Below are 18,960 nucleotides of genomic sequence, written 5' to 3'. Positions count from 1 at the left end.
AGTTTTTACCTTTTCCTGATTCTCTCTTGTATCTTCTACCCCCCACTGCAGGGGAGTGAGTGAATGGCTGTGTGGTGCTTAGTGGCCTATTGGGTTAAACCACAATTATACATTAAAACAAGGGGCACTGAGCTGACAATTGACACTAAAAAGTGATACAATACTTTTATAGCAGGTTGTTCCAAGGGAGTATTGTTTGATCCTTGCAAAGGCTAATCCAGTATTTAAGATCGAAAGAAAGAAAATGAAACCAAACATGAAGTGATTCCCCAGTACAAATGTTATGTGCTTACATCTTGAATAAGCTATTTTGTTGTGATTTTCTTTTTAAAAAGACACAATAAAACTTTAAAAAATAAAATCTGGGATGAGCAAGAACCGTAAGAAGTATAGAAAGAGATTGAAGATGAACAAAAGTAAGACTAGAAAGAGATGGAGATACGAAGTAGTTTATAAAATGAAGCAGTACATAGAGAGAATAAGTGAGGTGCATGTAATGCAATTGGAAGGTAAGAAATTGTTCTTCATATAACATACTTTGTGTTCAAAAACAACTGTACCAGCTTCAAAGAAATCTCATCCAGTTCTGATGATCTAAGGCTTAGGCTGCTTCAGAGATTCACCCTTCAGAGAAACGCTCCATAGGCAGAGCTGACACATGCAAGTATAAGTACGAAGCCAGAACAACCACAAAAAAAAAAAAAAAAAAAAAAAAAACACAGAAAAACCTGTCTCGTGAAAACTTAAGCGCAGAGCTAAGGAACATACTCCTTTTGTGATATACAAAGCATGTCTAGAGTAGCTAGTACTGATCTATTATAAAGACATTTTAGGATCTTTTAAATGTAACCAAGACTAGCTTTATGTTATTTTAAATAAAATGCATATACTTGCATAATGTGTTGAACGATTGATTTTTAATTTGTCTTTCCAGCAGCCTGAATTCTCTTAAAAAATCAGGTTGTAAGAAATAAATGCCATTAAATGCTCCCCCCAACCTTTTTAAAAAAACAACAAACTCTCCTGGTTTTAACATTGATCTTACCCTACAGTGAAAAGGTACATTTACAGAACCATCTTACTGAGACTATTCATTGGTTTCTTTTCCTCACATTTTTCAGAATGTGAGATTTTCCAAACTACAAAAATTGCTAAGCTATCTTATTTCAGCTAAAGACTCAAGCTCTTAACATGGATGAAAGTCACACTACTCAACAGAAAAACAGAGCTGAAACCTTAACCACAGAAATTGGGGAAGAAACCTAATCCACGACACCAGCCATTGCAAAAAACTTGAACTCAAACACTTCTTCAGTCTGAAGTTTCTATTATTCAAACACTGTTTCTTTTACAGAAAGCTTCAAGTACTTGCAATTTCAGAGAGACCTATTTACTCATCCACTAGTGACAAGAGCAGGAGAAGAACTGAATAAAATAATCAAAATGGTCTCTCTAGAACTGTGAATGATGTCCTCATAATATACAATGCAGATGAAAAATTATTACCTCATCGTGTGAGTATCTGTAATCTGCCTTCTTTGACTTCAGATCCCACAATACCACTGTTCCAGACTCAAAGCCAATCAGGAGCTGCAATAATAAGCATAAATATTAAGTCTTTATAAGCAAATATAACACAATTTACATGGCCTGCAGTTCTTGTCCCAAAGAACTGCAGCCTAATACTAGATGAAGCAATCGCAAGTGATTGAGAAGCCAGAAGTTAGCGACAACCTGTGAAGACCTCAAAATTGAAGACTTACTTTATACTGTTTTTTATTCTCTTCCAGCTAATACAATAATATTACATGATGAAATTAATTCAAAGTTAGAAAAAAATTGTTTTAATCTTCTGAAGAGTCTTCGGAAATCCCTTTGAGTTCCAGAAAGCCCAACATTAAACACTTTCCTAAATGTATTTCTTCCTGAGTTAAAATTACGGTTGGGGGAAGCACTTTTTGTTTACTAACATATGTTTTCCTCACAAGAATTTGTTCTGATTAGCTTTGTTAGAAAAAAAATACACTAATTTCTGAAGTTCTGGGTATTGTTTCATTGTCTCTAAGAAAAAAAAAATTAATATAAACTTTCCCCGATGTCAATCAAAATTGAGTTAACTGGCTTAATGAACACAAAGAAAATTGGCTCAAAGGAAAGGTAGAGAGAAATTAAATATAATGCTTTTTGAAATCATATTTTTCAAGAGGCAAAACTAAAACTATTTCTGCAGGGAATGAAGATCCAAATTGCTCATAATAATTGCATTATCACATTGTTGAGTATCTGTTTTGTTTTCTTATCTTAAGTGACACTTAATGAAAACAAAATAAGGCCAACATAAAACAGTAGTAACAGCCTTTGCACTTATTATATAATCAAAGAAGGTTCTTCTTATTAGCTTATTTTATAGTAGTTGGATCTTCTTTTACGGTAGTTGGATCTACTCCAAAAGCCTTCATTTCAGCAACACTGCTAAAGTGATTCTAAGCATTATGCAGCAGGCCTTCAATTCCACTTTTTTTTTTTTGTACCAGCAAGGACATACAGAAAAGGAGTACTTGGCTACAGATATTTATTCACTGCTGTAACAACCTATTTCATGTAAGCTGAAGCACCCCAAGGACTGATCTTCATACTAGAGATTACAAAACACTGCCTTTCCATACATGCCACTGCAGTCAGGGAAGAAGATCTACATGAGTCTATTGTTGTACCTAGAGGTTTTGCCTGAACAGTCTTTTCAAGATTTTGAGTTTTTCAGGGTCTTCAGTTCTATCCAATATGTAAAAGAGGATCTCCAGCCAGCATACAGACAATGTATTCTACTTCATTGCTACATAGCACAAAAACGACTTAAATACTAAGCATGTTTGATCCAGTAAAAGTGAATGTTAGATATTTTTCCTCACTACAGTGTCATGTATACTATTATTTTACACTACCCTGCTTACCATAAGCCATTTTATAATTTTTCTATTTTAAACTTTGAATTTAGCCTTCTATTCATTACGATTTTTCTAAGAGCCTGAAAGTTTTAAGAAGCAAGTACACAGCAGATTCTTTCAACTGCACAGGTCTTTGTTTTGTTTTGCTTACTTTTATGGATGTATTTTATTTTTATTTTTTTTTAATTCGAAAGAACAGGACCGTAAGGTCGTTCTACAAGACTAAAGAACACTCAAACTGATAAAAACAATACACCTTTCACTTTAATTCACAATAATTAAATACGAAGTATGGGTAAAATACACCATACTAAATAGATTGCTTGTCTTTCTCAAGTTACCATAGTTTAATTACATTCATAATCTAGTGTTCATGATTCTGGAGTGCAATACAGACCAAATCCTACAGAAAAATCCAATAGTTACATGCTTACCTCAGTGAATTTCAAGTGAATGGAAAAGCTCTACTTGTTAAATTCTTTTTGGACTGAATCCTCAGACATCTAAGTTACAAGCTCACAACTAGCATGCTGTTAAAATATTCAAATCACTGCTGAGACAATACTATCATTGCCCAATCTTTTCAGTTTTATCCACCACTAACACATCAAACAGAAAACACAAACAATAGTATTTTTCCTGTACAAGTAGAACAGTAGAAAGCAACGTTATTTTCTTTCTCCTTGAAAGTTCTTTTCTCTTGGGAATTCAAAGCTCTACAATATTTCTGAGCCATTACACTGACAAATAAACATTTAGAACTTAATTGATCAATATATTCAATTACTTATACCTGAATATATCTATATATGCTCTAGAGAGGAATCAATGAAAATCTGTTTGAAGAGACAAACTTTCTCAAACGGTATTTGGCTAGACATACCAGCTCTTATAATTTATAGCTAAATTATAACCATGTTTTTGAAAGTTTTGAAAGGGGTCTATACACTTTTGGAAGAGATGCATATGTACTATAGTTCTCAAATCCCTCCTTTTACCTTTTATTTTTTTCCCAGTTGTGAAAATTAAGGAAAACCCTTCCTGTTTACTCTTCAACTGTGGACCAAAACACCTGAACAAAAATTGCAGCAGATCAGTTAGATTTACTTAGTAACTATGAGGCAATGCAAGCTAAACAGGCTAAAGATCCTTCAAAGAGTTAGAGTCACAATCTCATCCAAAGATTAAAAAAGAGGTCGGACAACTGAAGCAAAGCAACCATGACTGAAGTGAAGAATGAATTATGGCAAAGCCATAACGTATATGGTGTCATTCTGTACACACTTGATCATGTGTAAGTGATTCTATAGCATGTAACAATACAGAATAAAGCACTTAGGAAACAGATACAACAAAAACAGATGTTCTGGCACAAATGGAAGCATTTCTTTATACAGATTCTTGAGGGTTTCCAAGGATTCACTGTTTTCTAGCACAACTATCTTGTTCCATCCAGTGTAAAGAAAGAAATCAAGTGGAATAGGCATTAGACATGCAGCCAAAAAAGCACTGAATTAAACTGCCTAGCAGGTCACTTCTTTATAGAAGTGCAAAATAAAGTATAAAATATTTGTTTTAGTATTACAGTCATTGCTGTCAGAGAAAAATGTTTTAACTACTTGCCTTTATTTTTAATTCATGAAATCTTCACGATGAACTTAAGTTATTCATTCTGTATCATTTTTACATGTGCCTTGCAATAGGTCTCCCAAAAACAAACAGTAATACTTGCAGATTTATTCTAGAACTAAGGAAGTTCTGAGAAGTAACTTATGACCACTGATTTCATTGTTCAGGTTCTTCTTGTTGCCTCTGTGTCACAGGACATTACAATGAATGTTCTGTGAGGGCTTCAAGAATGTGTACCATCAAAAATTATTGTTAAGATAAGACGACCACGTTAGCAATATCTCACAAGGATAATACAAGTCTGATACATAGTTTTCTTGCATGTTTTACTACAGATGACTTTTCTTTTGTACTACAAGCCAGTTAACTTTTAAGCACTAGATACTGCTAAGTGATACTTTGTCAGTTAGATCTTGAACTTCATAAAAATTGCTGTCTTGGATTGGCTAAAGATAAAGTACACAGTAAGCTATATAAATACACTTCAGTGACCACAAAGCATTTTACAGTTGTAAAAGTAACAACAGCCCCATGGCAATATAAAGCTTGTTAATTTCCATCCCAAGTTGTTTTTTTAATCAACTTTTTTTTTTTAACCACAAATAGTAATGTTCCTCGCTTATATCTTCAAGGATTTCTGCAATTCAATGCTTTCACCTGTATTTTAAAATGTTTCTGATTACAAGATACATTCAACTACCCTAGCAGTGTTTCCTATATTCATGTCTGTACTTTACTTCATATTTTCAGAGCCTAACGCCTTGATTTAGACTTCCTTCATGCATCCAACATTGTCCTCATCTACTTAATCCCTCCTTAAAAGCAGTCGGATTTACTTCCCTTTTTTTTTTTTTTTTGAAGTCTCACTTGAAAAATAGTGTGGTGAAAAGCCTTCAAATGTATCTTACCTTTCCTTCATCCATTGGATTGTCGCTGATGTGAACAATAGGTCCTGGGTGAGATTTAGAAGACCTAAACAAGGAATAATTCCAATTAAGCAAAAAAAATAGCCCTGCCAAAATTACATCTCATAAGGTGATTACACGTAATTAAAAAACTATATTTATTTACTCTCATATTGAAACATCAAGACGTCAATCTTAAAACATCTCCTAAAGTTGATCAGGAGAAACAAAGGACTTTTAAAAAAGATCAGTTGTGTTTCATACAATGCCTATTTCACGTGCCATTTTTCTTCAGAAGGTTTCACTAGACTACATACAGTAGACTTTTATCTTGTATTCCTGCATACACAAGATTATCTGAACGCTAACTAACAATAGCTGCTACAGATAAGACAAAGCCCATATTATTATTTCCATAAAGCTTTGCCTTCTTTAATTGCACAAACTGGAAAGCTACATTCTATCTATCTTCTTCAACATGCTCTTTTGTAGACAAGATATGATATGCTCTCTAAACCGTTAATTCTTCAGCGATAAAAAAAGAATTCAAGTAACTGTTTTTTAACCATTATATAATTTTTATACTGCTCAAGATGGGTACTATTAAAATGGGGTTTATTAAAAAAATCTGTTTTTATGTTGATTTCATGCTATTAAAGAATTGTTATCTTGGTATTAAAGAAGATTGACAAATGAAGAGATGTGCTTTTTTTCCCCAAAAGCCTTTGGCAAGTGATGGACTTCATGTATGTTTTGAAGATACATATAACACTCTAGAAACAACAGCAGCACAGCAACAGCAGCATATAAGTATGTTTTCACCCACATACCACTACATTTACATTCACAAATCTATTATTAAAAAAGGAAGGAAGAACGGAAATAGCTGTAAAAAATATATTTTGTTCTTGGAATAGGCTTATTTAAATTTATATTTTTAGCCAGTATGCATCGGCCCTGTCACAATGCATATCTTTACACTCTGGAAGATATTCTGCAAGGATTACTGAATCCAATTATCCCTGAAAACATGCTGATGTTAAACAGTTCTGGGCATCACAGCCTTAAGTCAAGTCAGAAATAGTTTTAACAAGCTAGAAAAACAAAAGTTCACCAAGTTAACATTAACACTTCACTTTTATTAAAATAAAGTTATTTACATGCCCATGTACTTTGCCCATATTATTTGGTGCAATGAGACTAATATGGAGGTCGTTCTAGATAAGAATGCCAATTCTGCAACTTAAAACATCTTGGACACCTGGACATCTGTTTCCCTCACCACCACCACCCCCAACAGACAATAATAGACAGAACTCACAGTTCAATGGCTTTATTCCACATGATGACATAGCCTGAGAGAGTAAATGATTCCACATTGACAATGTGAATGTTTCCTCTTTCGGTGCCCACATATAGCCATTTACTTTGGAAAGGTAGATGACAAAATGTTATCCTGAAAAAGAATACCACCGGAAAAAGAGGATTAAAGAAAAGTGTTTTTTTCTTGTGTGTTTTTTTTTTTTTTTTTTTTTTTATAAATCCTGTATTTCAATGTCTAAATTGCCAAAAAGTAGAAGAGCAGCAGGCAAAAAGGAAAAAATACAAGTTACAGTTAGATAAAAATAGCAAAAACAGTACTTGATCAGAGATCCACAGACAATGTAAAATTTAGACTAAACATGGAATATAAACCAAAGTATTCTAAGACTATTAAGTCTTTCAGATAAAAACCACACTGCTGCCATTGAAAATCATCACATTGAATATTTATCCCCAAGTTAGCTGCCATTTTAAGCTTAAAACACAACACTCTTATGTTATAATCTATAAACCTCCCTTTGAAAACTATCTAATTTCAAGTTTTGAAGAACAAAACTTAAGTTAGTTAAGTTAAGGAAGTAGCTTGCTGCAGTTTAAACTGGCTTCAAGCGAATGAAGCGAAGGGAGAAAGTGTAACCTAATAAACATAAGTTTACACGTAACCCAATGTATCCCCCCAAAGACCAAGCCTATTAACAACCATAAGACCTATAAAATAATAAAATTCATTTTAAAAGTAATTTAAAGTTGGTGTTACTATTTTACTTAAACCACATTTTAATTTCCAATCTTGCATTTTTCACCTCTGTTGCTAGAAAGAAATAGCTGAACAAAACCCAAATGCTAATGGCTGGCAGAAATCCTCTGACTGTATCTCCAGTGCAAGAAGTAGTATTTTAAAAGTTACTTATTTCTGACCTCTTGAGTTCTGCTTATTGTTTAATTTTTTGATAAAGGTAATAATATATGCATAGGAACTGGAGCTTCTAAAGTATTTGAGTTTTCTATATAACAGAAATACTAAGTTAAACCCTAGAAATTTTCTATAAAATGTTTTTGAATTTACAGTTTCATCTGATAAGGTCCAATATGGTAAAAACCTGACAAATTCCTTGGACTATCAAACTAGGATTTTCAGAAAGGTTTCAGTGATAAGCTGAAATAATTATTAATTGGGAATTTGTTTTGTCAGTGCTAATCCTTAGCTTTACATATTTTTTCTTATTTTTTCCCATTTGGGTTCCCTTCTTGCCAAATCCATGCATCATTTCACAAGCCTGTTAATAGTTATTTATGCAAAGAACAGCTTTAGATCCTTTGCATTAGATGTTCTATATGTGCTTGTTAAATGCATAAAAGCGAAGTCTAACAGCAGCAATGCAAAAAATTACTGATGGATGAAAAGACATTAATTTGTATTACAGGTTTCAAAAGTTAAAGTGTCCGTTATAACACTACCTGGATCCAAAGTGCACCACTTAACTTTTTATATCACTTATTTCCAGTGAGGGAATGCTGATTGCTTAAGCAAATCTTTAATTTATCCATTTTCTGACTTTCTTGGTTTCTTTTGCTCTTGTACTTAAATATTAAAATGCAAAGGCTTCACTTTTTTTCCATTGATGTTACATAGAAAAAAGTACTCTAGGCAAGGCTTAAAGTGCTCCAACTCAGTGAACTTGTAGAGGTTATAACATTTTTACTACAGAGTAATCTGTAAACACTGCAGGTGAAGCACTTGCATTTCACCAACTTCCTTGGAAGAAAGAGAAGACAGATTTTATTGGAAGTTAGAAACATACATCTGTACACACACACCATTGAGGACCCCAAATACCACTGCCCAGTAAGAGAGCTCTCCCAATGTAAGCAGGACAGCAGGGTATGTGAAGAAAGGCAGTGTGAGGCAGGAGGTAAAGCAAACTTTCAGCACTATGAAATGCTATAGATTTTTTTCCTGGCACTCCATGTGCCAGAAAAAAGCTGGCAGCCGCATCAGCTGGATCTAAACTTGTGGCCTAGCAGCCAGAAAGAATATTCAAGAGCAGGGTCACAGGTATATCTATGTTGACCTGTGAGTTAATATTGTCACCTATAGTTGCCCAACACTCATTCTAAAAACAAAAACACAACCAAAAACTAAAATCTATTTCATGGCATTTAAAGGTGGACAAAAATATAATTTTGGGCTTCAATTTCAATTGCTATAATGAAAGGGCAACACTTGAAGGTAAAAGAAAAGCGTTCAACTCCTCAATACTCTTGATACCTTTCTGGAATACTTTTTGCACTCTTCAGCCATACTCAATGTCTTCTCTGTGCAGCAGAGATTACTTTTGTCAACAGTTAGCAAGCAGTGAAATGCTTCCACACCAAGAGTAAGTTACATTTGATCTAGTAGCTTTACTAAATCTCAAAGTCAGGAGGCAAATGACTTCAGAATTGTAAGTATAGGTACATTTAAAGAGTGTTCCCAACCCAACCTTCAAAGTGTGCTTTTAGCAGTCTTCCACAATCAGAAAGTCTTGCATGACATATATATAACTAAAAAATATTCTTTTGGAGCTTTCATGGTTCACAGAACTGATGACTAGCTAAGTCCAAATGGAATTCACAGCTGCAATGATGAAAGAATCACTGCTATTACTCCATTTTCTTTCTGAGATAAAAGTATACCTTCCAATTTTCAGAAATTCTATTATATTTTCATCTACTTGATTCATTTCAGATAACTGCATTTATTTTTGCATTCAATTTACAGAATAACATTTCCAACATTATGGTCCATGTACTGAGTTTCTCTTCTCTTCAATGTTTAAGGCTTCACCTAAGACACTAAGCAGATTTTAAACAATGGCTGGAAAATGTATAGCCCCCTTAGAAAATAAATTCAGTGAAGCTATGACCATCTTAACAACCAGAGAAACCACATTGACACGTTAACATATAACTATGTCACTTAGATTATTTCATTTTAAATTGGAGTTGGGTCTGCAAGAGATTTAGACTTGCTTTGGGAGATGAAAACAAGTTTCAAGGTCTTCCTGGTAATCAGGCAGCTCCCTTCTGGCCAAGAACAGGGCATTTTTTTTCCTTAAAAATGCTGACTTTCCTCCAGAAATCTTTATTTCTGTCATGATACGATTAGAATATGATATTAGATACTCTGTCCCTAACACACATATGATTCACAGAAGTAGAAACTGCCATACTATGCCCTGCCAATTTCCAAAACTAGGGCATTATTCTCCTTCTCTCCTTACACACAAAGGGATACACACACTAATGTAGAGAAGAACCAGTGGTTGGGCAGAGATTGAAAGCACTACAGATGCACCAAACCAAAGTGAAATTTCTTTGCAAGCCTTTCTTGAACACAAATTCCAACTGCCTAATAACAGTCAAGAGCAGTACACATTCTTTCCTGCATCAAACCATTCTGACCAAAAAATACCATGAGAAAGGCATCCATAAAAAAAAACAGACTAGTTTTGTGCATCCAAAGAGACAGCTCAAAAATGGGACTGCATGAGCAAGTGATGAGAGAAAGCAGGATTCTGCAGGCAGTTCATACATGGAACAATAAATTTATCGTGCTACCTCTTAAGAAGTTTCTGCTACCTCATCTAGTACATTCTGTGAAGCTGATGGAACTTTTGCCATAATACAAGTATCGTGCTTTATTCCAAATATTTTGAATCCCTTTATAGAAGAAAACAATGCTTTAAAGAGTTTTTCTCCAATCTGAGATATACAATGACTTTAATATATGCTAACATCACTGCCTAGATGAGGTACTGCTATGCAAGCCCAAAACAGTCAGCGTAGTCCCAAATTCTAACGTATCCGTACTTTTCTAGAAGCACTAATTCTTCTTCCTTACTGCATACACATTCACAAAGCCACTGTACGTGCTCTCAACCTCCCCCTGCAACAAACTAACAGAACCCAAGAAGAAGTTTTCCTGTGAAATGCATTTATCAGAGTTTAACCAGTATTTCTTAAGAAAACAGTTATACACAGAATACAGCGTTGCACTAGCAGTGGAAAATGCTGATAAGAGAAAAACCCTCAAAATATATTTTATTTTTTTTTAATTTTTTCTGCACTCAGGATGTATTTTGTGTTGTTGGTTATGGGAGAGCATTAGCAGTGACAGGAGTCTTTAAGCAGCCATTTGGAAACCCACTGAAAAGATTTTTTTGTAACCGCAGACCACGTCTTTTCTTACAATGTCAAAATTAGTTAAAATTTTGATTGTGGTTGTGTCACAGCATATATAAATAATTATAGCAAATTACAGTATTCCCTAGAGGAATTTAATTATAGAAATCTCAAAGAATAGAGTTTATTAAATTAATATGCCAACAACCTAATTCTTCCACTTAAGGGAACTAGTAAGTAAAAAAAAAATATCTTAAGTGTATTATGACAATAAACATCCTTCTAAATTAATTTTTACCTTTCCTTAGTCTGCTGCATTTTGAAGTATTATGTTCTTCAGAATTTTCCACTGCTTTAACAAAGCACAGTGACAAATACTTTGATGAATGTCAAATGCTGATAACAGGTTTTATTTTTAAGACACTAAACCTATTTCTAGAACCTCACGCTATCATTATAAGTCTTCAGTTTGTGCAATTACATTAGCTGCTCAAATCTGTGTATATGCAAAATGTTTTTTTCTAAGAAAAGCGGTAAGCTATCAAAGTCGCCTTCTGCATACATCTCTCTCCAAGCTTTCATACATTGGATAGTCAGCACAAAATTCTGAGACTGAAAAGTTTAAGTCATATACTAGACCAGACTCCATGTCTGTGGTCCCTCTGTCAAGTATTTAATGGGCACAAAACAAAGAGCCATTGTCACAGTGGCTTTCGCATGGAACCAAGCAGTAGCTGTGATTTTTCCCATACTTCTGCGAAGTGGTTATTTCCAGATTTGTTAACTGCAAGAGGTTTTATATACCTACTTGTATGAAAAAGGCCTGAAGGGGCAGGAAGCACAGGCAGAGGAAGAATTGTTCTTCAGTGCCCCCCAAAATTTTCCCTAAAAAGGCCATGTTGGTAAAGGTAGTACATCATACAAACTGGCCTAGGTACTTCAATTCTATCTATATCCTGTAACAGCACTCTCAATGATTCTTCTCCAAATATGATCACTTGAACACCTGGCTCTGATGTTGACTGACATCACTGTTACATCGACCTACACTCAGTATCTGACTTCTTCTGTACACTAGTGATGTCAAAATGTGGTATTGGGGAAGCAAGATCTGAGAACAATAATAAAATGGAAGAATGCCATGACTGATGCAATCAATATTAAGGCCTTTTATACATCATTCCAGACAGAGGCTCACTTTTAGAGTTTCTATACTCAGGGAATAACCACCACGTTTGGCATCAAAAGACAGTCAGGTAGCTTGCTATAACACAAGCAGTTCAGGCTAAACATTTATTCTTGGAAGTTATATATGAGGATTTTTAAAATGGCCACATTGGAAATGTAAATTTCCCATAGGAGAAAGAAGAGCTATGCTCATCACTGGTGAGGAAAAGTCTGCCAGGCAGGCAGGGCAGAAAGACTAGAGGTTGAATTCAACCTAGGAATGTGGCAGTTGGTCATTATGTGGCTCACAGCACTGCAAAAATCATTGGTGTACAGGGAAAAATGGTAATTGGACAGTGGAGACAGGTTTTAAAAACTGTTTCATAGAAACCTATAGTCTCAGAGTAATAGGACTCAGTATTTCAAGTTCTGCCTCAATGCCAAAGGCAGCAGAAAAAAACACACAATTGTAGCTCCATCAACCGCACCTACACATGGGACAGAGAATGCACCGCATGGCCTCCAGAAAACATTTTTCAAAGGAATTTGATCTTGCACAAATGAGACGTTCAGACCCCCAGCAAACCCAGACAGTTGAAGAGCTCCTTTTCCCTTACTAACTTCTTGAAGCAAGATGGAACTCAAGTATGTCCTCTAGTGGATCATCATTAAGTAACTTTTTTAAGTCCAACAGGAAAAAATGGTCTTATATAACATCATAAAAACAGATGATCATTTCATTTTGATCTTGAAAAATAAGGCAGCTTTAGAAAAAGGGTGAAACACTTAGCTATGTGTCATATGTCAGATCTATACTCAGTATATTATTAACTCAGAGTCCAAACATTCAACTTCTCAGAAGTATTGTATGGATGTGTATCTTTCCAGTTATACTATAATCCTACCTCAAAGCATATAGGTCAAGGTGGGGGGAAAAAAAACAGCCCCCCAAATAAATGGTGGAAGCACAACTGATACTAATACACAGAAAAGGGAGGAAAAAAAAGTCTATCATCATCTCTTCTCAAAGGCAAAAAAAAAAAATCCTGTATGTCTTCCTGCTATCCACAAAGTGGCAGAATTGGTCAGTTTATAAATTCAGTGAGGTGGAAGGAGAGAGAAATCCTTTCAACTAATGCCTGGTAATTCGTGGCCTGGTTACAAATTTACAGTATCTAACAAGGTGAGGTATGTGTCATAATAGAAGTCCAAAATCCTGTCTGTTAGTAAAGAGTAAATACAAGTGGGATTTTTCACACACAGTGCAGAGTTTGTGTTTTAAATACAAACGTGAAGTGGCTGTTTTTCAGAGTACAAAGGCAACAATACTTAAAACAATTTGGTAACTCCAAATCGTGCATTTTCATGCCGAGTAAGACCATTTAAATCCTACAGCACAGAAGCTGACATATTAAAAATTAAACTGCTCTCAATGCATTCAATGATCGATATGCAAAGCACTGGTACACTAAACACTTGGTTCTATTTTTATGCTGTGATTTTGGTTCTTGTCTTTACGCTAAGCCACAAAGCAAGTGGAACATTTGTTTCTGCATTAAGGCACGGAATCACAGGCAGCTCAGGAAAGATGCAAGTCAGATTACAAAACAAATTTTTCATGTCCTACATTAAGCTGGCATATTTTCAAGTTTATACAGGTACATAGATGACAAAAACTATTGCCGCTCACTGAAAAAAAATCTTAGCAATGCACAAAATCTAGGATACTAATAATTTCACACTCTGAATCGTGTATTTCACAAGGAGATATTAACACATTAATTTGCACGCAAGCAACCCAGCCCACCATTACGCATTTTCTTCTGGCCCCTACATGCTGCCCCTCTTCCTCCTTCCTACAGTCAAGGAGCAGTGGCCAAGCTCAGCATTATAGTGGTTTAGTATCTTCTAACTTTTGTTTAGTAACTAGAACATGGAGTAGCTGCAAAACCCACACAAATGTGACAAGAACAAAAGGCTAGAAAACTTGCAAAACTAGCTTGTTTTGTATTTCTGATATCTGCCATTATTTTTTTATTTTGTTATACATTAACAAGTTCATCAGTCACCAGGTCAAAAAAGACTTGTTTCAGATTACTCACCAGCACTGATACAGTAGGCAGCTATGAATAAATGACCAAATTCTTACTTACAGATAGTAAGTAAGACTCATTTACAGGTTCGACAGAAAGCTGAGTCTTTAAAGACTCCTGGCCGTTACTTTTAAAGAAACATTTTGTTCAAAACTGAAAAGCTGCAAGTTACCCAATGAGGATATTTTTCACTGATAACAATGAAATCTGTAATGAGTAACACTCACGTAAAACTCTTAATCTCCATTCTTAAAATTCATGAGTAGAAAAGCAAGAATCCAGAACACTTCCCAGTCACATACTAGAGGCTGCATTCTTAATTGGTTTACAGGTAATTCAATACTTCAGGTTATTGTTATTGTTTTCCTTTGTATCAAAAATATTTAACATAAGAACTTATAAACAAGATGTGTCCATTTTTGTTTCTTTGTTTTATCTGCTCAAAACAGGCCTAAGATAAAGATAGTCAAAATACATCACCAACAGGTGAGACAAATACAAGTTCTGGAAATATCATCATTAAGCTAAGAGCACATTCATGTGTACGGCTAAAACCAGGGAATTAACCAAAGCTGGTAAAAGGCTATACCAGGAGAAGAAAGAATTCAGTAATGCACCACACCCCTACCTTTTTTCTCCCCCCTCCTCTTTTTCAAAACATTCAAGAACAGGTTTCAAAATGTATCTTTTAATTTGAGTAGCATAAACTGTTTCAGTTAGCTTTCTATGCAACGAACAACTTTATAAATCACATCAAATCCCTACATATCAAAATCCAATTTGAAAACAGAATCTGGAGAAAACCTGTCTCTTGACATACTGAGTTCAACTCTTTAAGTAGAATACAAATACTGTTTTTCTGCAATGTCAACACACTTCCAGGTACTCCCAATCAGGCAAATAATTTTAAGCCTTTGCATCTGGAGTTCTAAGACAAATACTGATATAACCAAAGCAATTGATTCCGTCATTTAGTAAGATTTGACTTGATTTCACCTCCAAGGACATTTTCCCATTCATTTATTTTCTTTTACCCAAACTGATTTCCAAGATACTGAATATCCCTACAAAGTGCAAGCTGGCAAAGTGAAGCATCATTGGAAAACATTACTATGAGGCTCAGTTTTAATATTTAATATCTTAATAATTAATGGTTGAGAAGTTAATTATCCTTATGAGAAAATCTTAACCCCAAATCATAAATTATTTAAAACCGTTTTATTAATTAGGTACCTAACATCTTTGCACTTGCTAATTGAGTGTTCAGTTTTTTTCATGAACACGCTTCTTAATTAACTTTGTAGCTAATACACAACATAAAACTGACCCAAACAAAGTCAACTACTTCAAATTCACATAACATACTAAATCTATTAGGAGTAGTAATAACACTAATGGCTCTAAGTTACTAAAACCAACTAAATAGAATTATTCAGCAATGAATTTGCAATTTTCTAAAGTTTGGAATCAAAATAATTCCCTTGTAATGAGATTGCACTTTATAAAATAAACCTTCATTTTATGAATTAGCCAAAAGAAAACTATTTGAAAACATATGTAACCGTCATCCAGCATGACTTAATAAATGGCTGGTGACATTGGTGGCTCGGGGACCTTAAGTGTTCTGGCTACTTCTGTAAGTTATAATGATGGATACTTTAAGATTAAAATTACTACAAGAATAACCCTTGTCTCAGAAACTTTATCTTCACCACTCTTGAAAATTAGGATGCTCTCACTACATATTTCAGCAAGGCACAGCTTTTTTTTTTTTTTTTTTTTTGAAAGTCAGTAGTCTGCCCAAAACTAATAACTAGTACTGCTACTAAAGAGATGCGAGTTACCTAGACTTTTCCCTTAGCCTGTTCTGTGAATGGCAGACAAAGCTCAACGGCCTATGACAGGTTTTGCTTGTGAGAATATCATATTTAGAGCAAAATGACAGTTTAAGATTTCCACTGTTTAAACTAAGCTTGTACATCATATGTACATCTAAGACTCTAAAACAGCTTCCAACTAATTCACACACACAGTCACCTTCTTAGACACCCATTTTAAAGCATTAGTTACACGCTGCTGTCCAATACTTTGCTTCAGACTGCAAAGAATCTTGCTCTGTAAGCAGAACTTTCCATTTTGTGCGTAATAGTTATGCATCGCAATCACGAAAACAACCTGAAAAGGGACTTGAGACTCACTTAATCCTCTACCCCAGAAAAAACAATCTGCTTCTGTGTCATTCCTGACAAACCCATTTATGATCTGTTCTTTAAAACTACAAGGTTACTCCACAATCCACCCAACAGTCTACTGTAGCATTTCATATGACATTACATCAGAAGGTTTCACGTATTTAAACCTTCCTCTTTCACGCTACCCATTACTTAAAGCCTACTGCTTTCCCACCCTATTCAACAGAGGTACAGGTCACAGACTATTGTGTGTTCTTGCTAGGCTCCTCCCAGCTCTCTAAGAAGTCCAGTTCAGAAACACACTGCTCAAAAAGTACACATAACATTCCTACTGAGACTGTACCTAATCTGGCAAGAAAAAAACTACTTCCTAAAAAAAACTTCAAGAAAAAGGATAGAAGTTATCTCAGAAAGCCTTCAAAAATGGAGATAGTTTTCCTGTTGCCTTGTTAATACATACAAACACTTTTGTTCCAAAAATTCCTTTGGAGACAAACTAAAAGTCTTCTTTCCCTCCACTTGATAAAGACAGGAATATTGTTGTTCAGCAAAACAATGCTAACAATAATAGAGAAGTAATCTCAAGTTAGCAGACATATGGTGTGTCTACTTATAAACAATTTGGACCCTAGCAACCTGGAAGTCAATCCTAAAGTAAATCCAGTTATAATTTTTAACTATTTATTAGTTGTACTGCTATAATAAATTCAATCTCCCACTTACACAGTGTGATGGTAATGAGCAAAGCAAAAATAGTCCAATTCCTACCGTTCTCGGTTAAACTTGAGCGAATGAATTATAGCAGGTCTCTTCTGACGTAAGTTCCACAGGTGTAAGGTATCATCAGCCAAGGCACTCACAAGAGCTCCCTATTAGAAATAAGTTCAGTAAAACTTTATTTCTAGAAACCTAGTATTTACAACATCATGGAGGAAGTATGTAATATTTGCTACCAGTATTAAAATATTTACAAGCATGCATGTCAACATCATAGAGCAGATAGTTTCAAACAGTAGTAACAAAGTAACTGATTTGATCGTGACACTGAACTCACACACATTTAGTTCAGTGCTATACTGAGGGGTAAAGGGGAAGAAACAGCTTTTTCTGTTCCCTCACGTACACAATTTGCAGAGAAATTAAGCAGTGAACTCAGCGGCTAGTGTCTATGCCCCAACATAGTTAGCAATACTTAATTTCAGCATTCCTCTGAGCTAGAAATCCCTCTAGAAATCTGGCCATAGCTAGTTTAAGAACAGCATTACTGTCAGGTCTCAGCTGCAATATTTCTAGAAAAAAACACATCTGAAATTACCGAGGGATTAGATTAGGGATTTTTGCCCAACTCACATCTAAAACAGTAGCAATCAAAATAAAATTAACAACCCACTGAAACTGTTGGCACTATTAAAAGCATACTTTACTACTATAAGGGATAACATGCCACATTCAATGACACGAATAAATTTTCCTAGCAAAACAGTTCTTGCCTATAGCAGGAGCACTCCAGAGACAGCCAGTTTCAGCAGTTAGTCTAGCAATTTATGTGATTAAATAAAGGTGCCTTAATTGTTATCACTGTTTAACAAAAATGATTCTAAGTGTGAATAGTATTTGTATTTTGATGTTTTCTTAATGAGAAGTTGAAGAAAACATACTTTGTATCTTCTCAAAATTATGGAATATAAACACCATTTTACTAACCTCGTTAATCAGAAACTGAAGCTGGATTACTGCAGCTCCACTGTCATGCTGGCAGTAACATTCCACTCCTGGCCGACCAAAGCTGAAATTGGTACTGTTAAGGAATAATTGTTGTATGCAATGTAGGAAAAAGAAAAACGTTATCAACATCACTAACATCACGTTCAAACAGACTAACATCCTGCTTCTAGCTAGTGCACTCAAAATATTTAACCACATAGACCTTAACGATCACTGAAAAAAATCATAAACAGAGTAACAACAGTTGAAAGGCCCATTTTATTTATCCCCATGAAATAGGAAAATTATGTATAACTGCTAAACTTACCACATTTATTTAAAGGATCCCTTGTCAACGAGAACACAACGGAGGATGATGAAGCAGTTATTTTAGTAGTGTTAAATATCAGGACTAGTATAAAAGAAAGTTAATTTAAATAAACATCACAATCAAATGACTTTTTTTTTTTTAAGTGCTAAAGGAGCTTTCTCTCATTTTTAGATGCTACTTACAGATGAAAGAAGAGCTGAATAATGCAAGGCATATTAAAAGAAAATGTGCTATGACAGAGATAAAAAGATCAGCAGCCAAAATATGGAGGAGTCAACGGTAAATTATGTATAAATGTAAATTTTCAGGATCTCTGTATCAAGATTTCCTGGATTCATACCAACTATGAGATAACAAAAGTGTGCTCATTTTCACTCCTACACATAAATCAGTCCTCTACTTTTATAATGAATATCAAATTGAAGGGTAACAACATAGATTCTTCCTTATCTAGAAACTAGATTAATTTATTAGTTGCAAAGACTCTGTATTTCCAGTTTGGTTATC

At 34.7% G+C, this 18,960-nt stretch overlaps 1 protein-coding gene across 8 annotated transcripts in view; it reads right to left on the bottom strand.

Annotated features, from left to right (window-relative positions):
- STXBP5 (syntaxin binding protein 5) overlaps window positions 1–18,960 on the bottom strand; it is a 107,003-nt gene that overhangs the window by 58,019 nt on the left and 30,024 nt on the right. For all 8 annotated transcript variants that reach the window (XM_068677033.1, XM_068677032.1, XM_068677036.1 and 5 more), the window contains 5 exons: window positions 18,123–18,204; window positions 17,187–17,287; window positions 6,801–6,935; window positions 5,483–5,546; window positions 1,507–1,590 (listed from right to left, as the gene is read on the bottom strand). In XM_068677033.1, coding sequence (XP_068533134.1) covers window positions 1,507–1,590; window positions 5,483–5,546; window positions 6,801–6,935; window positions 17,187–17,287; window positions 18,123–18,204 — 466 coding nt within the window. The remainder of the gene's footprint in view (window positions 1–1,506; window positions 1,591–5,482; window positions 5,547–6,800; window positions 6,936–17,186; window positions 17,288–18,122; window positions 18,205–18,960) is intronic.

This window comes from Anas acuta, chromosome 3 (genome assembly GCF_963932015.1).
Source record: "Anas acuta chromosome 3, bAnaAcu1.1, whole genome shotgun sequence".
In the NCBI taxonomy this organism is placed as follows: domain Eukaryota; kingdom Metazoa; phylum Chordata; class Aves; order Anseriformes; family Anatidae; genus Anas; species Anas acuta.
This window is presented reverse-complemented; position numbering and strand designations above follow the sequence as displayed.